The sequence below is a fragment of the Camelus ferus genome, chromosome 4, assembly GCF_009834535.1.
Source record: "Camelus ferus isolate YT-003-E chromosome 4, BCGSAC_Cfer_1.0, whole genome shotgun sequence".
Taxonomy (NCBI): domain Eukaryota; kingdom Metazoa; phylum Chordata; class Mammalia; order Artiodactyla; family Camelidae; genus Camelus; species Camelus ferus.
Genome location: NC_045699.1, coordinates 66,423,879 through 66,440,468, shown reverse-complemented (window position 1 = coordinate 66,440,468; position 16,590 = coordinate 66,423,879). Strand labels below are relative to the sequence as shown.

Genomic DNA, 16,590 nt, shown 5'->3' with positions numbered 1-16,590 from the left:
AAACCACAAGTAGCTCAGTATAATAAAGCAGCAGAGTAGGAGATGGGAGGGTGGGGAATGACGAGGCTCAAGTGGTCATTTGGGACCAGATCACGTTTGTAAACTGTGTTGAATGTGAACTTTATTCTGGCGGCAGATGGGAACCATTACAAGGAGAGCAATAAAGTCAGAATTTCTTTTTAGAAAACACGCTATCTGTATTATAAAAATGGATTCGAGGACACAAAACTGGAGGCAGAGACACCGGTGAGGAGGCTCTTGAGGACTGTATCCAACAGGTGATGACCCTGCATTAAGACATGGAGACGGTGGGTGGTGCTCAGTTCAGGAAGCAGGGGGACAGACACCTTGGTAAAGTCTGGAATGCACAGTCTGGGGAGAATTGAAATAGCTTGGAGCTACCAATAGGTCTCCTGGGGTTAATATTAAAATAAGGTGGTGGTAAAAGGCTTTTAAAGAGTTGGTTTTTTTCTTTTTTAATAAAATTAAATACTTGTTGCAAACAAAAATCAAGCATTCTGGAGGTGTGTGTAGTAAAAAGTGAAGGTTTCTTCTTCAGTGTGAATTCACTTTACATGCAGGTATACAGATAGGCCATTAGTTTCATGTGGACAGGATGCTGGTTTTTGTTTTTTAAAAGTCACTACATACTCGACATCTGGCAGAATGACTTCTAAATAGAGGACACCCAAAAAACGTTTATTAAATGAACTCATGAAAAATGTAGCCATGAAAAGTTTTTTTTAAACTAACACCATACCACATGTATGATTTTGCATTTGTTTTTTTCACTCAGTATTATGTCATAAGCATTCTTCTATAGTAGAGTGACCACTGCATCTTTATATTTAAACTTTATTTAATTGCTATTAATGGACATTGAGGTTATTTTCAAATTTTCAGTATTAAAAAAACATGCAGTGAACAATCTTGTAGGAATATTCGTTGCACATTTGTGCTAGGTTTTAAATACGGGATTGTTTGTCAGACGTTTGCTTATTTAAGATGTTAAGAAAAACACATTGTCCCACAAACTTTATACCCATTTTTTGACACTTTTGAAAGAACCTCTTCCTCCACTCCCTTACCAACACTGGATATTATCAGTCTTTAACTTCTGCCAGACTGGTTTTAATTTCTGTTTCTAGGTTTCTAGCATTTTAAGCATTTTTAAATTTTTTATTAGCCACTCATTTTTCTAAAAGATAGTTTTTAAGTCAGTCAGTTATTTTAGTGGGAAGAAGAATTGAGAGGAAGTCTAATTTCAGAAAACTTTTTTTAAGAAGTGCCCTATAAACAAACAAAAAAGCGCTCCATAGTTTAAAATACAATTCTCTCCACCCCACCTCCCCCTTTCCTGCCCAAGCAGGTGTGTGTGCGCACACACACCAGTTATGTAGAGAAGGGCAGGCATCCAGGCCAGGCCATTTTGCTTGTTGCCTCCTGGCCGTCTTTGGAGAGAACTAGCAGGTAATTCACTAGACTGCACTTCACCTCATTTGAGACCTTCTGTTGTTGCTTGCTGGCTTTGTCATCAAAACTAGTTTAAAAAACAGGTTTTTGCTTAAATAGTTTATTTTAGTCTGGTACATATATATATATAGCACTTAGAAAATGCATCACTGGAAATCAAAAATGTAGGCAAAAAAGTTGTCACCCCTTAACAGGTTTATTTTGGGGAGGCACAGCTAAGGACACGCCTGGCAGCATTATGAACAGCACTGGCACCAAGGGCACCTGTAGGGGGTTAATGGGGACCCTGCATCATTCCTTGCCATGTGCCTGGTGAGTAAACTCCTAGAAGTTTCTGGGAATGGTGGCAAGTGGGGAAAAGGCTGCAACCAACAATCAGTGTCACAAAGTGGGGATGACTAATTTGCTGAGGAGACCGTTGAGACAGATGTTTAATTAGCTGAAGTCAGACTGGATAAATTGGGAGAGGACTGCCTATGCAGAGAGATGCCTTTCCCCCCCATCTCTCATTTAAGTGGGGGTTTATTTGTCCTTACCGTTTTCTTTTTGAAGCCAACATCCTAGAAATGGGGGTAGCTTAGGAAGGGGATAGAAAGAAAGACCCTTTGGTTACATTTACTGAACAGTTACTGCATTCCAGGTGTTTTTATATTTAACCTTTACAAAGACCTTGTGAGATGAGCGTTATCTCTTTTCTGTGGGTTGAGAAAACTGAAGCCATATATATTGTGTATGTGTGCACACTTGTGTATGTTACTAATGGGTAATGTAGGTGAGATATGAACCTAGACTCCTTGATTCTTGAGCCAGGCTTTTTCCCCCCTGTACCACAGCTTTTCCACTTAAAATGTAATGTAGATGAGGGAACTCTCTAGAGTAAAGGTAATAGGTTATATGTTGACAGGAACTGGAGTCACACAGATGTATGTATTTGCCAGAACTATCAAATGTTACTTGTAAGATTTGTGCATATTAGTGTATGTAAATTTTACCAAAAAATAAAAATCTTAAATGTTGAACACCAGTTACTGTTATGCACACTGAAGTGTTCAGGGGTGAACATACTGATGTCTGCTGCTTACTTTGAGATACATTTTTTTTAAAAAGATGGATTGATGGATAAATACGTGATAAAGCGAATATAGTAAAATGTTCCATTATAGGATCTGGATGGTGGCTACATGGATTTTCAATGTACATTTCTTTCAACTTTTTATGGTTTAAAAATGCTCATCATAAAATAGGAAAGAACTTACTAAAGTTAAAAATACATAATTTAAATTCTGCTTATATTGATATATATTTCTGAACTTACAAATGTATGTCCTTGTGGCATAGAAAACACCAATCTTTACTTCTTTTTGTAGGATAGTTTATCTTGCATTACTTCATATGTTAAATGCTATCTTTGAGGTCAGTTTCTGGGGAGGACATGTCAGCACCTACTTGGCTCCTTACCTAGCTCCTGATCACAGCAGGGCAGTCAGCAAGTTGCACAGATTCTACTGTGCCATCGAACCAGTTTTTCAAACAAAGTCAGTGACATGTGATTAAAACCCAAGTGCTGCAAAAGATTCAAGGTGGTCTATTGTAACTCCTCAATCTTCTCCCAAACTGCCACCACGTAATAGAAATATCAAATCCTAATAAAACCCCCAGCTACCCCCACCCCTTTTTGGCACACTGAATTTAATAGAACACTGTGAATTAAGATGAGGTTAAGACAAAGTGTGATTTAAGTCTAAAAAGTCCAGAGGGTCACGCAGACCTCTCAAGCACGGTGTGTCCAAAACCAAACTCATCACTCAGTACATATTTATGGAGCCTCTGCTGCATTGCAGGCAGTGGAGAAGAATGACAAGACCTGTTCCAGGAGAGCGCTCATTCTAGGGGGAGACGGCCAATAAGAAATTAGCAAACCAGCAAGGTGCATTTGATAGGGCTTCTCACTTGCAGCTTTTAGTCTGTCCATTTTCTGACAAAAAGGACTCTTGTGAGACCCAGTTTTGTGAATTTCCCCCCTGAAGAGAGTCCCTCTCACCCCCAGGATAGGGCGTTACCTCAGTCTTTCCACTTCAGCGAGTTCCCTTGGTTTCCTAATTGGCTCCCTGGTGCAGGGATAGGTGGACAGGTCAGCAAGGACTGGGTGGGTTCATGAGCACAGAGGGACTCCAGCTAGGTCAGCAGTGGGAATTACAAGGTACGGGCCGTATCTCAGCCTTAGAAGCTGCTAGAGAGAACACAGTCCCTCAGCCACTCGGCCTTGCGTCAGAGGTGCCCTGGGCCTCTCCCCAGTAAGTTCCTAATATGCTGATCTGGCCAAATGCTGGTGAGTACCTTGCCAAGGCAAAGGATGGGAACCCTTCTTTCTTCAGGAAAGGGTTTGGGTTTGAGTAAAATGAAAGCCCCTCATGGAGACGAATGGGTTCCTTTTTGTTTACCAGCCCTGGACCTGACCAGCACCATAGCTGGCCCAGAGTTGGCAGCTAACACAGTTTGTGGAATGAACTAAGGAGAAGCGGTGAAAGCTAGTCTGCCTCCCACAGCTGCTGCACTCCCTCCAGCCCAGGCCCAAGGCTGCCCACTTCCTCTTTGGAGTGGATTCACTGCACTTTGATTACTGGAGATGAAACTTCCTAAGAGAATTAAATCATCAAATGAAAATGTAAATATCTTAAAAAATGAAAGGCGATGCCCATCAGTGGAAGTTAGTGTTGCCTCCCAGGCGCTCTTACTACCATGAATCTCTAATGAGTCCTCAGGGAGCCGGAGGAGTATGCCCAAACCAGACGTCTTAGTGTTGATAATCTAGTAAGGGTGGCCGGCAGGAGGGCGCTGCTGCACACACGTATCACGGGGAAAAGGAAAGCCGAGCAGACACACTTTCCCGAGAGGGGTGTGATAGGAGAGGGAGCAAGGGCACACACCAAACCCTCACCGTCTGTCGTGGCAGTTAATAGGTACTGTCTGGTATTCGTGGCAATTTTTAAAACAGCTGAATAGGAATGCTAATAATAAGTATAAGAGTGAATACCAGAAGAAATAGCCAAAAAAGCTTAAACTAACTGCCTGTAAGGAAGGACTCAAGGCTGGGCAGGGAATTAACTTTATTATGTAGAGAACTTGTAGTGTTATAACTATAACACCGTATAGACATGTTACTTTGGTAAGAGTAAAAAATTATAAAATTTATAAAAAAGAAGACTGCTTACTTGCAAATTTCAGAGCTTAGATAGCTTTCTTTTTCCTTAGTTACATGGACTGCCTCCTAAAAGCCACATCCATTTCATTGTCTTGGATGTCAGTTTTCTATGAGGGCATCATTATTAAATAGTTGCTTCCCCTTATAAACATTTCCATACCTTTTAAGACCAAAATGTTACATGAGTGAAGTGTTATATTGTGATTTTGCCAACATCTTGTCTCTGTGACCGTGTTTTCCGTAGGTTAAAGCACAAACTATTAGCTGAGTACTCTGTCCCATTCTAAGAGTGCCTAATATCTCAAATATAAATGAAAACAGCTGCTTTTCCATAACATTAGATTCCCAAACAGCTGTCAGATGTACATTTTGACATTCTTTTTTTTTTTTTTAATAGAGGCAAAAATTAGTTTACTGAATCTACAAATCTGGTTAAGTATATCATGTAACTTCTGTGGAGTGGTGGAGAAGAGGTCATAGAAAAGCCCGTTGAGCTAGAACATAGCTGTCCTGAAAGGCTCGAACTTTGTTCAGATGAAAACCCTGTGATGAGACCCTTCTTCTGTGCCAAGAGCATGAGGTCAGTGAGGGCCTGGCTGCTGCACCCCAGCCGCCTTAGCCAGCGAGCTGTGGCCCCGGCTGACAGCCATTGTTCCCGCTCTGGCTGTGGGGTGCCACCGCACTGTCCCCCACAGCCTGAGTTCGTGCGCTCTCCTCGTCTGCAGCCCTTGGAGGCTTTATTTCAGGATCCGGCTGTTGTGGAACAAGGAGCATGCTTCTGCTTTTGCCTTAAAGCTGGCCCTTTGTTGCCACTAGCTGGGTGACCTTGTTCTTGTCATTCTCCCTCTCTGAGTTCCTTGCTTTAGTTTGCTCTTCAACAAAATAAGGCCACAACTAGATCACAGGCTGCTGGTTGGTAGTCTTAGCTGTGAGGCTTAATACTTGGGTTCTAGAAACATCTCCCTGGTTCCACTCTTGCTCCTGTTACTCTTTCTAGCTCTTTGGTGAGTTTCTTAGCTTGTTGGAACTTCATTTTCCTCATCTGTGAAAAAGAATAATAATAGTGTCTTCTTCATAGCATTGTTGTGAGAATTAAGTAGTGGTCCATGTGAAACACCAAGCACTTAGCTGTTATTATTTTATTACTCAGTAAATGTTAGTCCTGTCCCCTCCCTTCAATTTCACTGTTATGAGACCCAGGCATACTCAAAATTTTGTAATATAACACTTTGTTTTTTATGGGTATGACTGCTTTCAGTCGTGGTTCAACAGAGACTCTAGCTGCTAAAGAACCCAGCTCAAACTGAGACCACGTTAGGTATGGCCCAGAATGTGTGCATCTGTCTGCCCAGCTGCTCGTTTGAGCTTTTCCAGGGGTCTGAGGCCCCTTGTCAGAGCAGCAAAGCATCAGCAAGAACATGGGCGTGCACGGGGAGGAATGACCTCGCATTCCTCCGGAGCACGCTGCATCTGGGGCTGGATATGCAGAAGGGTTAAAAGCTGGAGAAACTTTTGTCATAAATTTTCTCTTCAGCAGGACTTCCCAGGGAACATCTGACATTAGCAGAGAGGAAATGCTCATTGGCCTCCGAGTCAGCTGAAGGAGACAGGAGCTGCAATGGAAGCTGCTGGATTTACTGTTATTAGCAAGGCAAATGGAAAGCCAGTGGGGCAGCCCGGCTCCCAGATAATAGATCTAACAAAAAGGAAAACTCCCAGAAAGGAAAATAGCTGGTGGCCACGACTCCTCTGCCTCCTCTGTTGCCATTTTCCCATGGCTTTTACCTTTTTGTTGTGTGTTTAGCACAAGGAGAAGCATATTTTAACATCTTAGGCTCTAAGTCACAGTTGTCTTAAAATAGGTTACATTATTCAGCTTCTTACCTGTTTGATGGATTCAGAGTTGAACATGGTAGAGTGTGCAGAATTGTACTGATATAGTAATAAGTAGTTGGCATTTATTGAGCACTTACTATGTGCTGGGTAAGTGCTTTACATACGTTATTATCTCATTTAATGTATAAGACAACCTCATGAGTTACAGATTATCATCATCTCCAATTTAGAGATCAGGAAGCAATGCTTAGAGCGCTTAGGTAATTTCCCAGTCTTTTTTTTTTTTAAGATTTATTTTTTATTAAGGTAACATTTGTTTATAACTTTATATAGGTTTAATGTATATGACGTTGTATTTCTGCTTGTATATAACACTACAGCATGCTCATCGCCAAAAATGTAATTTCCATTCGTCACCATGCAGTTAACATTCTTTACCTCTTTCACCCTCCTTACCCCCTTCCCTCTGGTAACCCCTACTCTGTTCTCTGTATGTGTTTTTGTTTGATTTGTTCATTTATTTTGTTTATTTGTTTTTTAAATTCCACATGTGAGTGAAATCCTATGGTATTTGTCTTTCTCCGTCTGATTTGTTTCACTTAGCGTAATACCCTCATGAATCCTTTCCAGTTGTTGCAAATGGCAAGGTTTCATCTTTTCTTTTAGTATCTGAGAAGTAGTCCATTGGATATATTTATATACCCCAAGGTCTTAAAGCTGGGATTTCAACCCTGCCATTAAGGTCCTACCAATCCAAGTGGAAAATAGTGAAGCAAGAGCCCACATGGGTGTTATGGGGCCAGACAGGTACTAGCAAGAAGAAAAGTGCGTACTAAGGCTTGTGTGTGGGCTTGAAACACAGCTCTAGTAGGTACAGTGGTGGTTAGAAGGAAGATGGGCAGGCAGAGAGGAGCCTGGTTGGCAGGTGGAACCAATCTCTGAAGGGTCTGATCCCCTAAAACAGGGAGCAGGGCTGATGGGCAGTCAACACCGAAGGAGCACACGACCGAGAGGGAACCGCAGGCAGCAAGGACCAGGGAAGCAGATGGTGTCAGCATCTAGGAGCAGTGTTACAGAGAGCTGGGTCCTGAGGGTCGAGTCACAGGGGCAACAAGGGAGTAGAAATCCTCGTCAGAATTACCTCTAGGAAAATAAGTCTTAAAAAATACCTGTCAGAGCCCAGCATACTGTGATTTTTCTCATTTTTAAATCCAACACAGCTAGCTTTTTTTCTCTAGCATTAGAACAAATGAAAACTGAAGATACATATATTTAAATGCTAAAACCAAACTTGGCACAGAAAGATGTACGAGGAGCTAGGAAACTGAGGTACCATCATCCACCCAGTCAGGTCAGGCAGTCACTCATCAGGTATTTCCCAAGGCCCGCAGCTGCAGAGGTGAAGACTGATGCCTCACACTCACTCTCTTGGGATTCACTGAGTCACAGCAAGTAGAATTCTCCAAATTATTTCAGTTGTTTTCTTGGACATGTCTCCCCCTGTCTTTTTCCTCATTTTTATCAAGCACATGTGGTTGAATTCAGATAAATTACATGTGTGTGATTTATGAAGAAGGAAATCCAGGCAGGTGGGTGGCATCGTGGCAGGCAGGATTTTCAGAGAGGCACACTGAGAACCTCGCAGGACACCGGGCCCGGGGGCAGAGTTCTGGTTAGGACTGGGCCAGCATCAAGGGCAGTTACATGAAAGCGACATGAAGGCCAAGGCTAGATTAAAAGAAAGGGAACTTTGATTTTCATTGGCGTGGAATTGCAGAAATCCTCTTGCCCTGGAGCAGAGCCCACAGGTGAGAGGAATGAAAAGTGGGGAAAGGCTGTGGGCCAGTCTGGGAATCAGGGGGCGGGGGGTGGCTGATGATGTCGTGGGGGCCAGTAGGAGAAAAGCAGGTGCAGAGAGCTGTGGAGGCCAGACTTGGGGAATGACCATAAAGGAGGTTTTGACAGACCAGAGGGACAAGCAGCATGGGTGGAGGGAGCAGCACAGCAGTGACGTGGAGGTAGGAAACCACGAAGCACATGCACTGAAGCGAGGAGACGGTTTGGCTGGATCACAGAGGAACAAGAAATTAAGATGGATAGAGGGTTTGGAGCGTAGGGTGAGGAGTTGGCTGTGGGGAAGCTGTGAAAGGATTTTAAGCATGGAAGTGATGACTTCAGAGTTTGACACCAGAAAGCACCCTGTGACAGTAGGGTGGAGACGGCTGGAGGCCTGGGGAGGTTGGGAAACCATCACTGTGGGCAGGGTGATAAGCATGCAAGGGAGACTTGGTAAGGGGTTAGTCTGGGAAACTTGAGAGCTGACTTAATGTCACCAAGAAGAAGGAAGGCAGAATAAGAAGTGTTCCAAACTCGAGGGTGCTTTGTTCACTCTGCCAAATCCCCAAAGGCTGGAATCAGTCTTATTCATCTTTGCATCTTTAGTGTCTGACTCAGGGCATGGCGTGTGGTAGGAGTTTGGTAAATGTTTGATGCATAACAGTTAATTCATTGGGGGCACTCATGGTGTCATCATTAGAAACCCAGTTACAAGGAAAAGGTTTGAGAAGGGAAAGTTAGTGAGTTTATCGTTGATTGTCCTATAAAATTAGAAGTCAAAAAGGGCTTAGAGTTCTTTCCCTTCCCACAGAGGCAGGCCCCCCGCCATTCACTGTCAATGGTGCTTACTTGGAGACTTGGTGGAAGCCCCTAAGAGGACCTGCAGCCTCTGGTCCCGCCCAGGGCTAGAACCCCTTCCACCAGGGCGGCTGAAACCCAGCTAGGTTCACAGAGCACTGTCACTCCTGGTGCCTCACTGCATCTGCTCAGCAGCCTGTCAGGTACTTCCAACTATCATCCTCATTTTACAGAGGAGACTGAGGTTCAGAGAGGGTATTGTTTCCCCGAGTCAGTCTCTGGAATAAGCAGATTTGAATGGAAGTCTTCAGATTCCACTATATCATAGCAAAAGTCTGATGATTGAAAACACTTGGCCCTAAGCTTGCTCTCCGTTGACTCAGGTTGGAGTCACTGCTTTTATATAGCTCAGAAAGGCTGCAGACAAATGAAGTCTCCTTTTTGTTTGTTTCTTTTGTTTTTGTTCTTAGGTGCTTGTGACTAAATTCACTAATTTCGCTGGCTGTCAAGGCTGTGTTAAGGAAAATGGGTTTGAACTGCTGTGGTTTTTGAGTACTGGACTGGATGTCAGAAACCTTTGCCATCACGGGAAATTCTGTCACTCTGGATTTACTATCTGTTCCCCACAGCTGAATTCCTCAGCAGTGTGATTTAGCACCCTGGCTCCCCATCAACCAGTTTTGGCATTTATTTGAATGCATTACCCCACTGGTTTCCATAAACTATTCTACAATTGTTTAAAATAAATGACTGTTTATTTCCACAAAAACCATCTGTATTTCTTTACAGAGCAACAGATAACTGTATGTAAAATTTGGTAATGTCACAGTGACTCAAGTTAAGAGAAACAGATTGGACTGAAAAATTGGATGCTGAGGGACAGTGTTAAAGGTTTCCGTTCTCTTGTAACAAGTGATATCTGGATTTGGAGGAGGAAAAAATATATTTCTTTTTTACAAATAATATCTGGCCTCCTTTCTCCAAAGGGAAGTGCAGTCATACCAGCTGGATAGTGACAGGTTATGGACTATTAGCATTTCTCATGGTGGTCAAGTGTCTGCCCCTTTCCAGCACCCTCTCCACCTGAAATGATGGGTGGGAGGCTTCTGTCCAGTGGTTTCCAACCTTCTCCAAGTTGTGATGTTTTAGGTTGTCTAGGCCTCACCTCTTCTTGTTCTGATATTGAGTGTGTTCCATTTAGGCCTGTGTGCTGTAGCTCAGATAGCTCTAGGAGGAAGCGCGTTAGGACAGGTCGCTGTGGCTGGAGAAGGCGGGCCGGGTCAGGGAACGGAATGATTAGGAGGTGGGACAGGCCCGTCAGTGGTGGTCAGCTTGATCTACCACTAGCTCCATCCATCCCCAGGAACCCCAGTTAGATTTGGGACACCACTGAGAGTCTCCAAACAGGGGGGACATTTGGAGTCAGATGGAGGTGGAACTCATTGGGACAAGACATGGTCAGATGGTAGACAAGCCGGATGGGCTTCAGTTTAGTCATCAAATATTCACTGACACCCCTTGTACTGTGGCCGTCCTAGGGATGCAGGGATACGGAAATGTGCTCTCCACCCTCAACTTGTGTCCACTAGTACAAGAGACGGGCGCACCCAGAGATCTTTGCAGTGTGAGTGGCACAGAGGAGTCCAGAGGTGGTGGCACATGAGCAGAATTTTCACTCCTCGAGTAGGAGAGAACGAGCACTAGGAACGTGAAGTGGAAGGAGTGTTCCAGACAGAGCGACTGTGTGTGAGCAAAGGCTGAAATGGCACTGTTTGGAGGATGTTTCTGGGTTATTATGTCATTAGGTGGGAGGTGAAGAGGGGGAAGATGGGCCCAGTGTGGCAGACCTCTGGAGGTTCCAGCCCCTTCTGGAGAACTAGAAGCCACCCTCCCCCCGCTTCACCGAGTGCTACTTGGAAAGAGAAGCAGCAACCCAGGCGTATGACTTAGTGGATTCTTGGAACAGCTCCAAGAGGTGGGAGCTGCTATTATTCCTCTCTTACAGAGGTGAGAATAAGGCACAGAAAGGTTAAGTAAATTGCCCAGGGTCACACGGCTAGTAAGTGGTGGAGCTGGGAATTCAAAGCTAAGTAGTCTGGCTTATAACCATTATACCATGTTCTCTCAGATGTGTGGGGTCTGCAGCATTTGCAGGGAATTCCCGAGAGAGAGAGAGAGAGAGACACACACACACACACACACACACACACACACACACACACACACACACACACACACACACACACACACACACACACACACACACACACACACACACACACACACACACACACACACACACACACACACACACACACACACACACACACACACACTATTGAGCCTAGGGCAGGAATCACATTAGACCTTCTCCTTACCCTTGGGCTGCAGAGATGAACTCCTCACACACCATCTCTGTCTCAGAGCCTGAGTGGAGAGGGGCATCGGGACTGCCTAGAGGTTGATTGGGTAGGCCAGACAGAGACAGCGCGGGATGACCCTTTGTTTCCCACAGTACCATCTAGAATCCATGAGGAGGGTAGGGCAGGCTCAGTTGACCAGACGGAGATGATACAGCAGCACATGAGCAACCTGCCCCTCGGTCTGTGGTCACTGACTCTTTTTGTGAAAGGCCAGCAGCCCGATCTCAGATGCTTCGGTTGTCTTCACCTCTGCTGCCCAGCTCCTTTGAGCAGCTCTGGAGACCTCTGTGGTCCACTCCATGGCTTGGCTTAGGGCCATGGGAACTCCTAAACAGGCCCTGTGTCATTTTAGTTCCTGGCTCCCCAACTGTCAGGGTGTCTCCCCAGCAGTCGCCAAGTCCACATGATCTGAGAGGAGGCTCCAGGGGTCCCCGTCCCTAGTCTGATCCTGCTGGAATCATCTCTAAGATTGTGCCACCTCATTTTTTTAAATTGGATTTTTAATGTCAAAAGTAATACTAATATATGACAAAAAAACAAACAAGATAAAAGTCTATAAAGTTAAAAAAAAGGCAAAAGCCTTCACCTTTTCTCCTACTGTGTCCGACACCCCGAAGTAATTCTAAGTTAACAGGATAACCGTGAAGACAGGCTGGCTCACGCCCTTCCAGATTGTGTTTGTGTGTGTGTATCTTCAACATATGCATGCACACACACACATATAAATGTACATGTGTAGCTGGGGTTTTACTTTATTAAAATAGAGCATTCGCTATACATTCTGTATCTTTTTAAATTTAATAATGTATCATAGAAATCTTCCCATGTCTTATTAACTTCACTTGTTTTTTTAAGAGCTACATAACATCCCAGTGTACAAATATACTGTAATTTATTTAACAGTCTCCTACTGGAGAATATTTAGACTGTGTGCAATTTTTAGTATTAGTGCTGCAGTGAACATCTTTGAACATACATCATTGTGTGCGTGGAGTAATGTTTCTTAGGCAAGATTCCTTTGTTGGGTCAAGGTTTTTCAATTTTAAATGCCACCTTGTTGAAGTCACCCTGTTTAACAGAGATTATTGAGCACCTGCAGAGAGCCTGTTGTTGTGCTGGAGCTCTGGGAGTAGAGTTGGTTTTTTTTTAAAAGCTCCTCCACCCCCATCTTCAAAGAGTGCCCTGACTGGGGGGACAGGGGAAGAACAACCACAAATAGACAGAAATGCTTCTGATCCAGCCCGCTCAGTGCACTGAGGGAAACACGGCCCCAAGGAGGTTGGGATGAAAGAGCTCTTAATTCTGACAGGGATTCAGGCAAGGCTGCAGAGAGGAGGGGAGATGCCAAAAGGTGTGCCTCCCTACTCCTCCCAGGAGCCCTTCTGTGAGGCTGAGTATTCAAGAAGAAATTTGTTCTCAAGAATTATGATGCTCCTGCATGTTCTCCTACACAAAGAAGGAAATCTCAGCTGTACGCCCTTTCCTTTCCTCCTCTTGGCACTTTCTGATTGATGATTGGAAATGATGGCGATACATAAACTATTTTTCTTTTTATTTTATGACCTGGTAATAGCAGTAACATATTTCCAGTAAATGTTTTCTATCGCAATAAAAAAGTTGTAACAAGACTAGAAATGGGTATAGTTAAACCCTAAAGAAATCACACTTTCAGAACTGTGGATTGAGGCAGTAACTCTATAAATCATTTAACTTAGAAAAAGGCCCCCTCCCCCCGAAAAAAATCAGGGCAAAGCAGATGGTGTTCACTGTAAGTGCTGGTCAGGTAGGAGCCTGCCATGAGGGCTCAGGGGCTCTCAGTTTTGACCCCCTCCAGACCAACTACCCACTCTCTCATCCTCTTAGTCTCCCACACAAGGTCTTTACTCCTTTCTGAACTGATAAATTATCTCAACTTACGATTCTTTTTTTCATCCCAAAGATCAAGAAGATTATAGAATGCTCTTTCTGGAATAACAGTGGTGTGGTTAAGAGCACAGGCTCTGGAATCTCACACCTGGATTCCTCTGGCCTCTCTGTGGACACATGACTTAACCACTGATTTTTTTCCCTCCTCTGTAAAATGGGGATAGAAGAGGGCCTGCCTCATAGTTTTAAGATTCAGAAAGCTTGTGCCTGTAAAGGACTTTGTTAACAGCCAGGAAAGTCTTCAATGTCTGTCACTGTTGTTATTTTCTAAAAGGGCAAATTGATGATTTTGTTAAAATTTGCATAGCAGTATAACAGCTGACATTTATTGAGTGCTTATTAAGTCCTGGACGTTGTGTTCCGCATAATCTGCAATCACTTCATGAAGGTTCAGATCAGCTAACTTGCCCAGTTGTCACATAGCTTTTGTAGAAGAGCCAAGATTTTAAGCCAAATCTTTCTAACTCCAAAACCCACACTTTAAATACCACGTCCGCCTTCTAGGATTAGAGGCTCACAGCAGGAACAGAGATGGTTACACTTTGTTTTTGTCTGTTTTTCGTTTTGAGCAGTGAGTGTCAGTTTTACTGGGAGACCTCACTAAGGTCTGTAGCCCAGGAGACAGACTCTCAGATAGGTCTGAGAAACTGGAGGAGCCGGTATGTACGTGAATTTTTTTGGCTGGGAACTACAAGTAGTCAAGCACACTTCTTGGTAAAAGATTACTGCTAAAACACACATTACTGCTAACACGCGCACACACACATACACACATTACTGCTAACACACACACAACGGATATATCAAGATGGTTACACTTTGAATAGTTCTGTGTCACACCAGGAGCCCCTCTGCTGCCCGAACGCCAGGGCCAGGCAGCAAAGCAGCATTTCCTTCTCCTAACTGGAGGCAGAGCCGCCTACTCCTCAGCTGATCCTTGTTTAGGCCCTGTGACTCCTAAGAGGATGAATGGCTGCTGCTCCTGTGTGTCTGGTGTCCTTAAAGTGCTCTAAAAATTATCCTCTCCCAGCCTTTGTCTTTAATTTCTGATTCTAGCTGACACCTTCATTAATGGTCCAGTGCAAGCTTTCTGTCGACCTGAAGACTACTGCGTAAAAGTGGTTTTGCTGTCCTATCAATAATGGTCATAATTTCCCCAATACTCTCATCAGCAGTGAATTGAGTCTTGCAGCAAAGAAATGGAAACCCCAGTACAGTGGTTTTAAAGTGATTTGTCTTATAGATGGCGTCTTATTTCAGTAAAATCAGGTCAGTGCAGCACTGCTGGGTCAGATGTAAGTCTGATACAAATTAGTTGGAGGAAATTGATCATTTGAACCTTAGGTTATTTTTAGCTTCTGTAGCTTTTTAGTCTCTCCTTTTTTTCTTTATTTACATTTTTATTTACAATAAAGTTTTGTCATCATTGTCAGGCAAATTAAATGTCTTCTCCATTTCAACCAAGCCTTTGATAGGAGAGAATGCTGTCTCCTCACCCCATAGTAGGAACCTCCCGTCACAGTTTTGGGGTGTGCTGTAGTTATAACGTTGTTTAAACACTTAAACCCACTCCTGCTCATCCTCTGGCTGGCCCCCATTCTGGGCTTTGTTTATTGCACAGACTGGCCCCTTGACCAGTCTGTTCTTCATTGCTATTGAAAGTTAATGGGGGCAAAATTGCATTCCCAAACATTTGAACCTGAAGTGGCCAGGGCCGAACTTAGTTGATCTCTGGTGATCGGTTCAATTTAGTTACGATTTTTTGCCATTAGGCTGGGGCTGAATGATGGTGATTTGGTTGAGGCCAAGTGTCTGAAGAAAATTGGCTCTCTGATAAGAGTGCTGTTATCAGAGGGGGCTACCTTCTCATTTACATTTAGATGAGTATTGATTATTTATTTACTCAGAGAAGTGAGATTCGTTTCCAATCTTATCTTTCTCGTCTCTGCTTGTCAGCAGAAAGAGAGATAGAGCCCCTGACATCAGGCCAAGATAACAGCACTTTGTAGTGAAGATAAAAGTTGGAATGGGCCTTTTTCTAGTCTTGACTGAAAGGATAAGTTTTAAAAATTAGAACTGATGGGTCATGCTTTCAAAACCTTTCCTGAAGGTTTTGCAGTTTAACTAGGCAGGAGAATTGGTTTATTGGAACAGCCTTGGTCTTTCTTCTTTTGTAATAGGAATTGTATTTAATTTGATTATATTCGGCTGTTTCACTGAGAGCAAATTGTGTATCAGCTCAGAAGAGGATAAAGTGTGACCTTATTGTCATGTAAGCTTGTTCCTTTTTATTATTTAAATTACAAATTATCCAATCTGAACCTTGGATGGGGTATAAGCTACAGTGGTTATCACTTGAATATAATTCAGTGCTTATATTAAGATCAAACAGAGAATGATGGCAGTCACCCTAGAGGAAGAGTTATAAGCGATGGAGCCGACACTAAACGCAGACACTTTAGGATAGCCGATGTTGGGTCTGAGCTCTCATGTAGACAGCAGCAGCTTGTCAGTGATGGCTTGGGATTGAGCTGGCCCCTACCATAGAGCAGACAGGGCTTGGCACAGCTTGCCTCGAATGGATCTCCCTGCCACCAGTCTTCTCAAGCCCATTGTTGACAGTGCCACCAGAAGAAGCTTACCAAAATGTGAAGCAGATCATGGCACTCTCCTGCTCTGTTAGTATCTGTTGCCAATAAGAGAGAATCCAGACCTTGACCAACAGTCCGGGCCAAGCATCCTAGCCCCATCTTCCCCTCAGATCCCCACGGAGCCTAGACCCTTTCCATGCTGCATTTCCCCTGGTCCATGTGGGCTCTTCAGTACCTCCTTGCCTTTGCACATTCTGTTCCCCTGTAGGAATGTGCACTTCTCCTGTCTTCGCCTGGCTCCCAGTCCTCCTTCAAGACTCAGTTCAGATGTTTCTACTTCAGGGAAAGGGAAGTTCATTGTCCCCTCTTCTCTGTTCCCACAGTGCCTTGTCCTTACCTGGGGAAGAGCTTTGATAATTTTATCTGCTCTTGTGTGTCCTGCCACCTCCTACTTGCTGTCAGGAATCATTGATAATTCATCCCTGTGTCTGGGGCATCACTGATG

At 43.8% G+C, this 16,590-nt stretch overlaps 1 protein-coding gene across 9 annotated transcripts in view; it reads left to right on the top strand.

Moving 5' to 3' along the window:
- Positions 1-16,590, top strand: part of MAPKAP1 (MAPK associated protein 1) — a 208,856-nt gene that overhangs the window by 131,820 nt on the left and 60,446 nt on the right. The window contains exon 9 of one of the 9 annotated variants that reach the window (XM_032478446.1): positions 9,616-9,884. The exons of the other annotated variants lie outside the window; for them this stretch is intronic. Within the exon in view, the coding sequence (XP_032334337.1) occupies positions 9,616-9,629 (14 nt within the window). The 3' untranslated portion in view covers positions 9,630-9,884. Of the gene's footprint in view, positions 1-9,615; positions 9,885-16,590 lie in introns of those variants that run through there. 9 annotated transcript variants of the gene reach the window in all.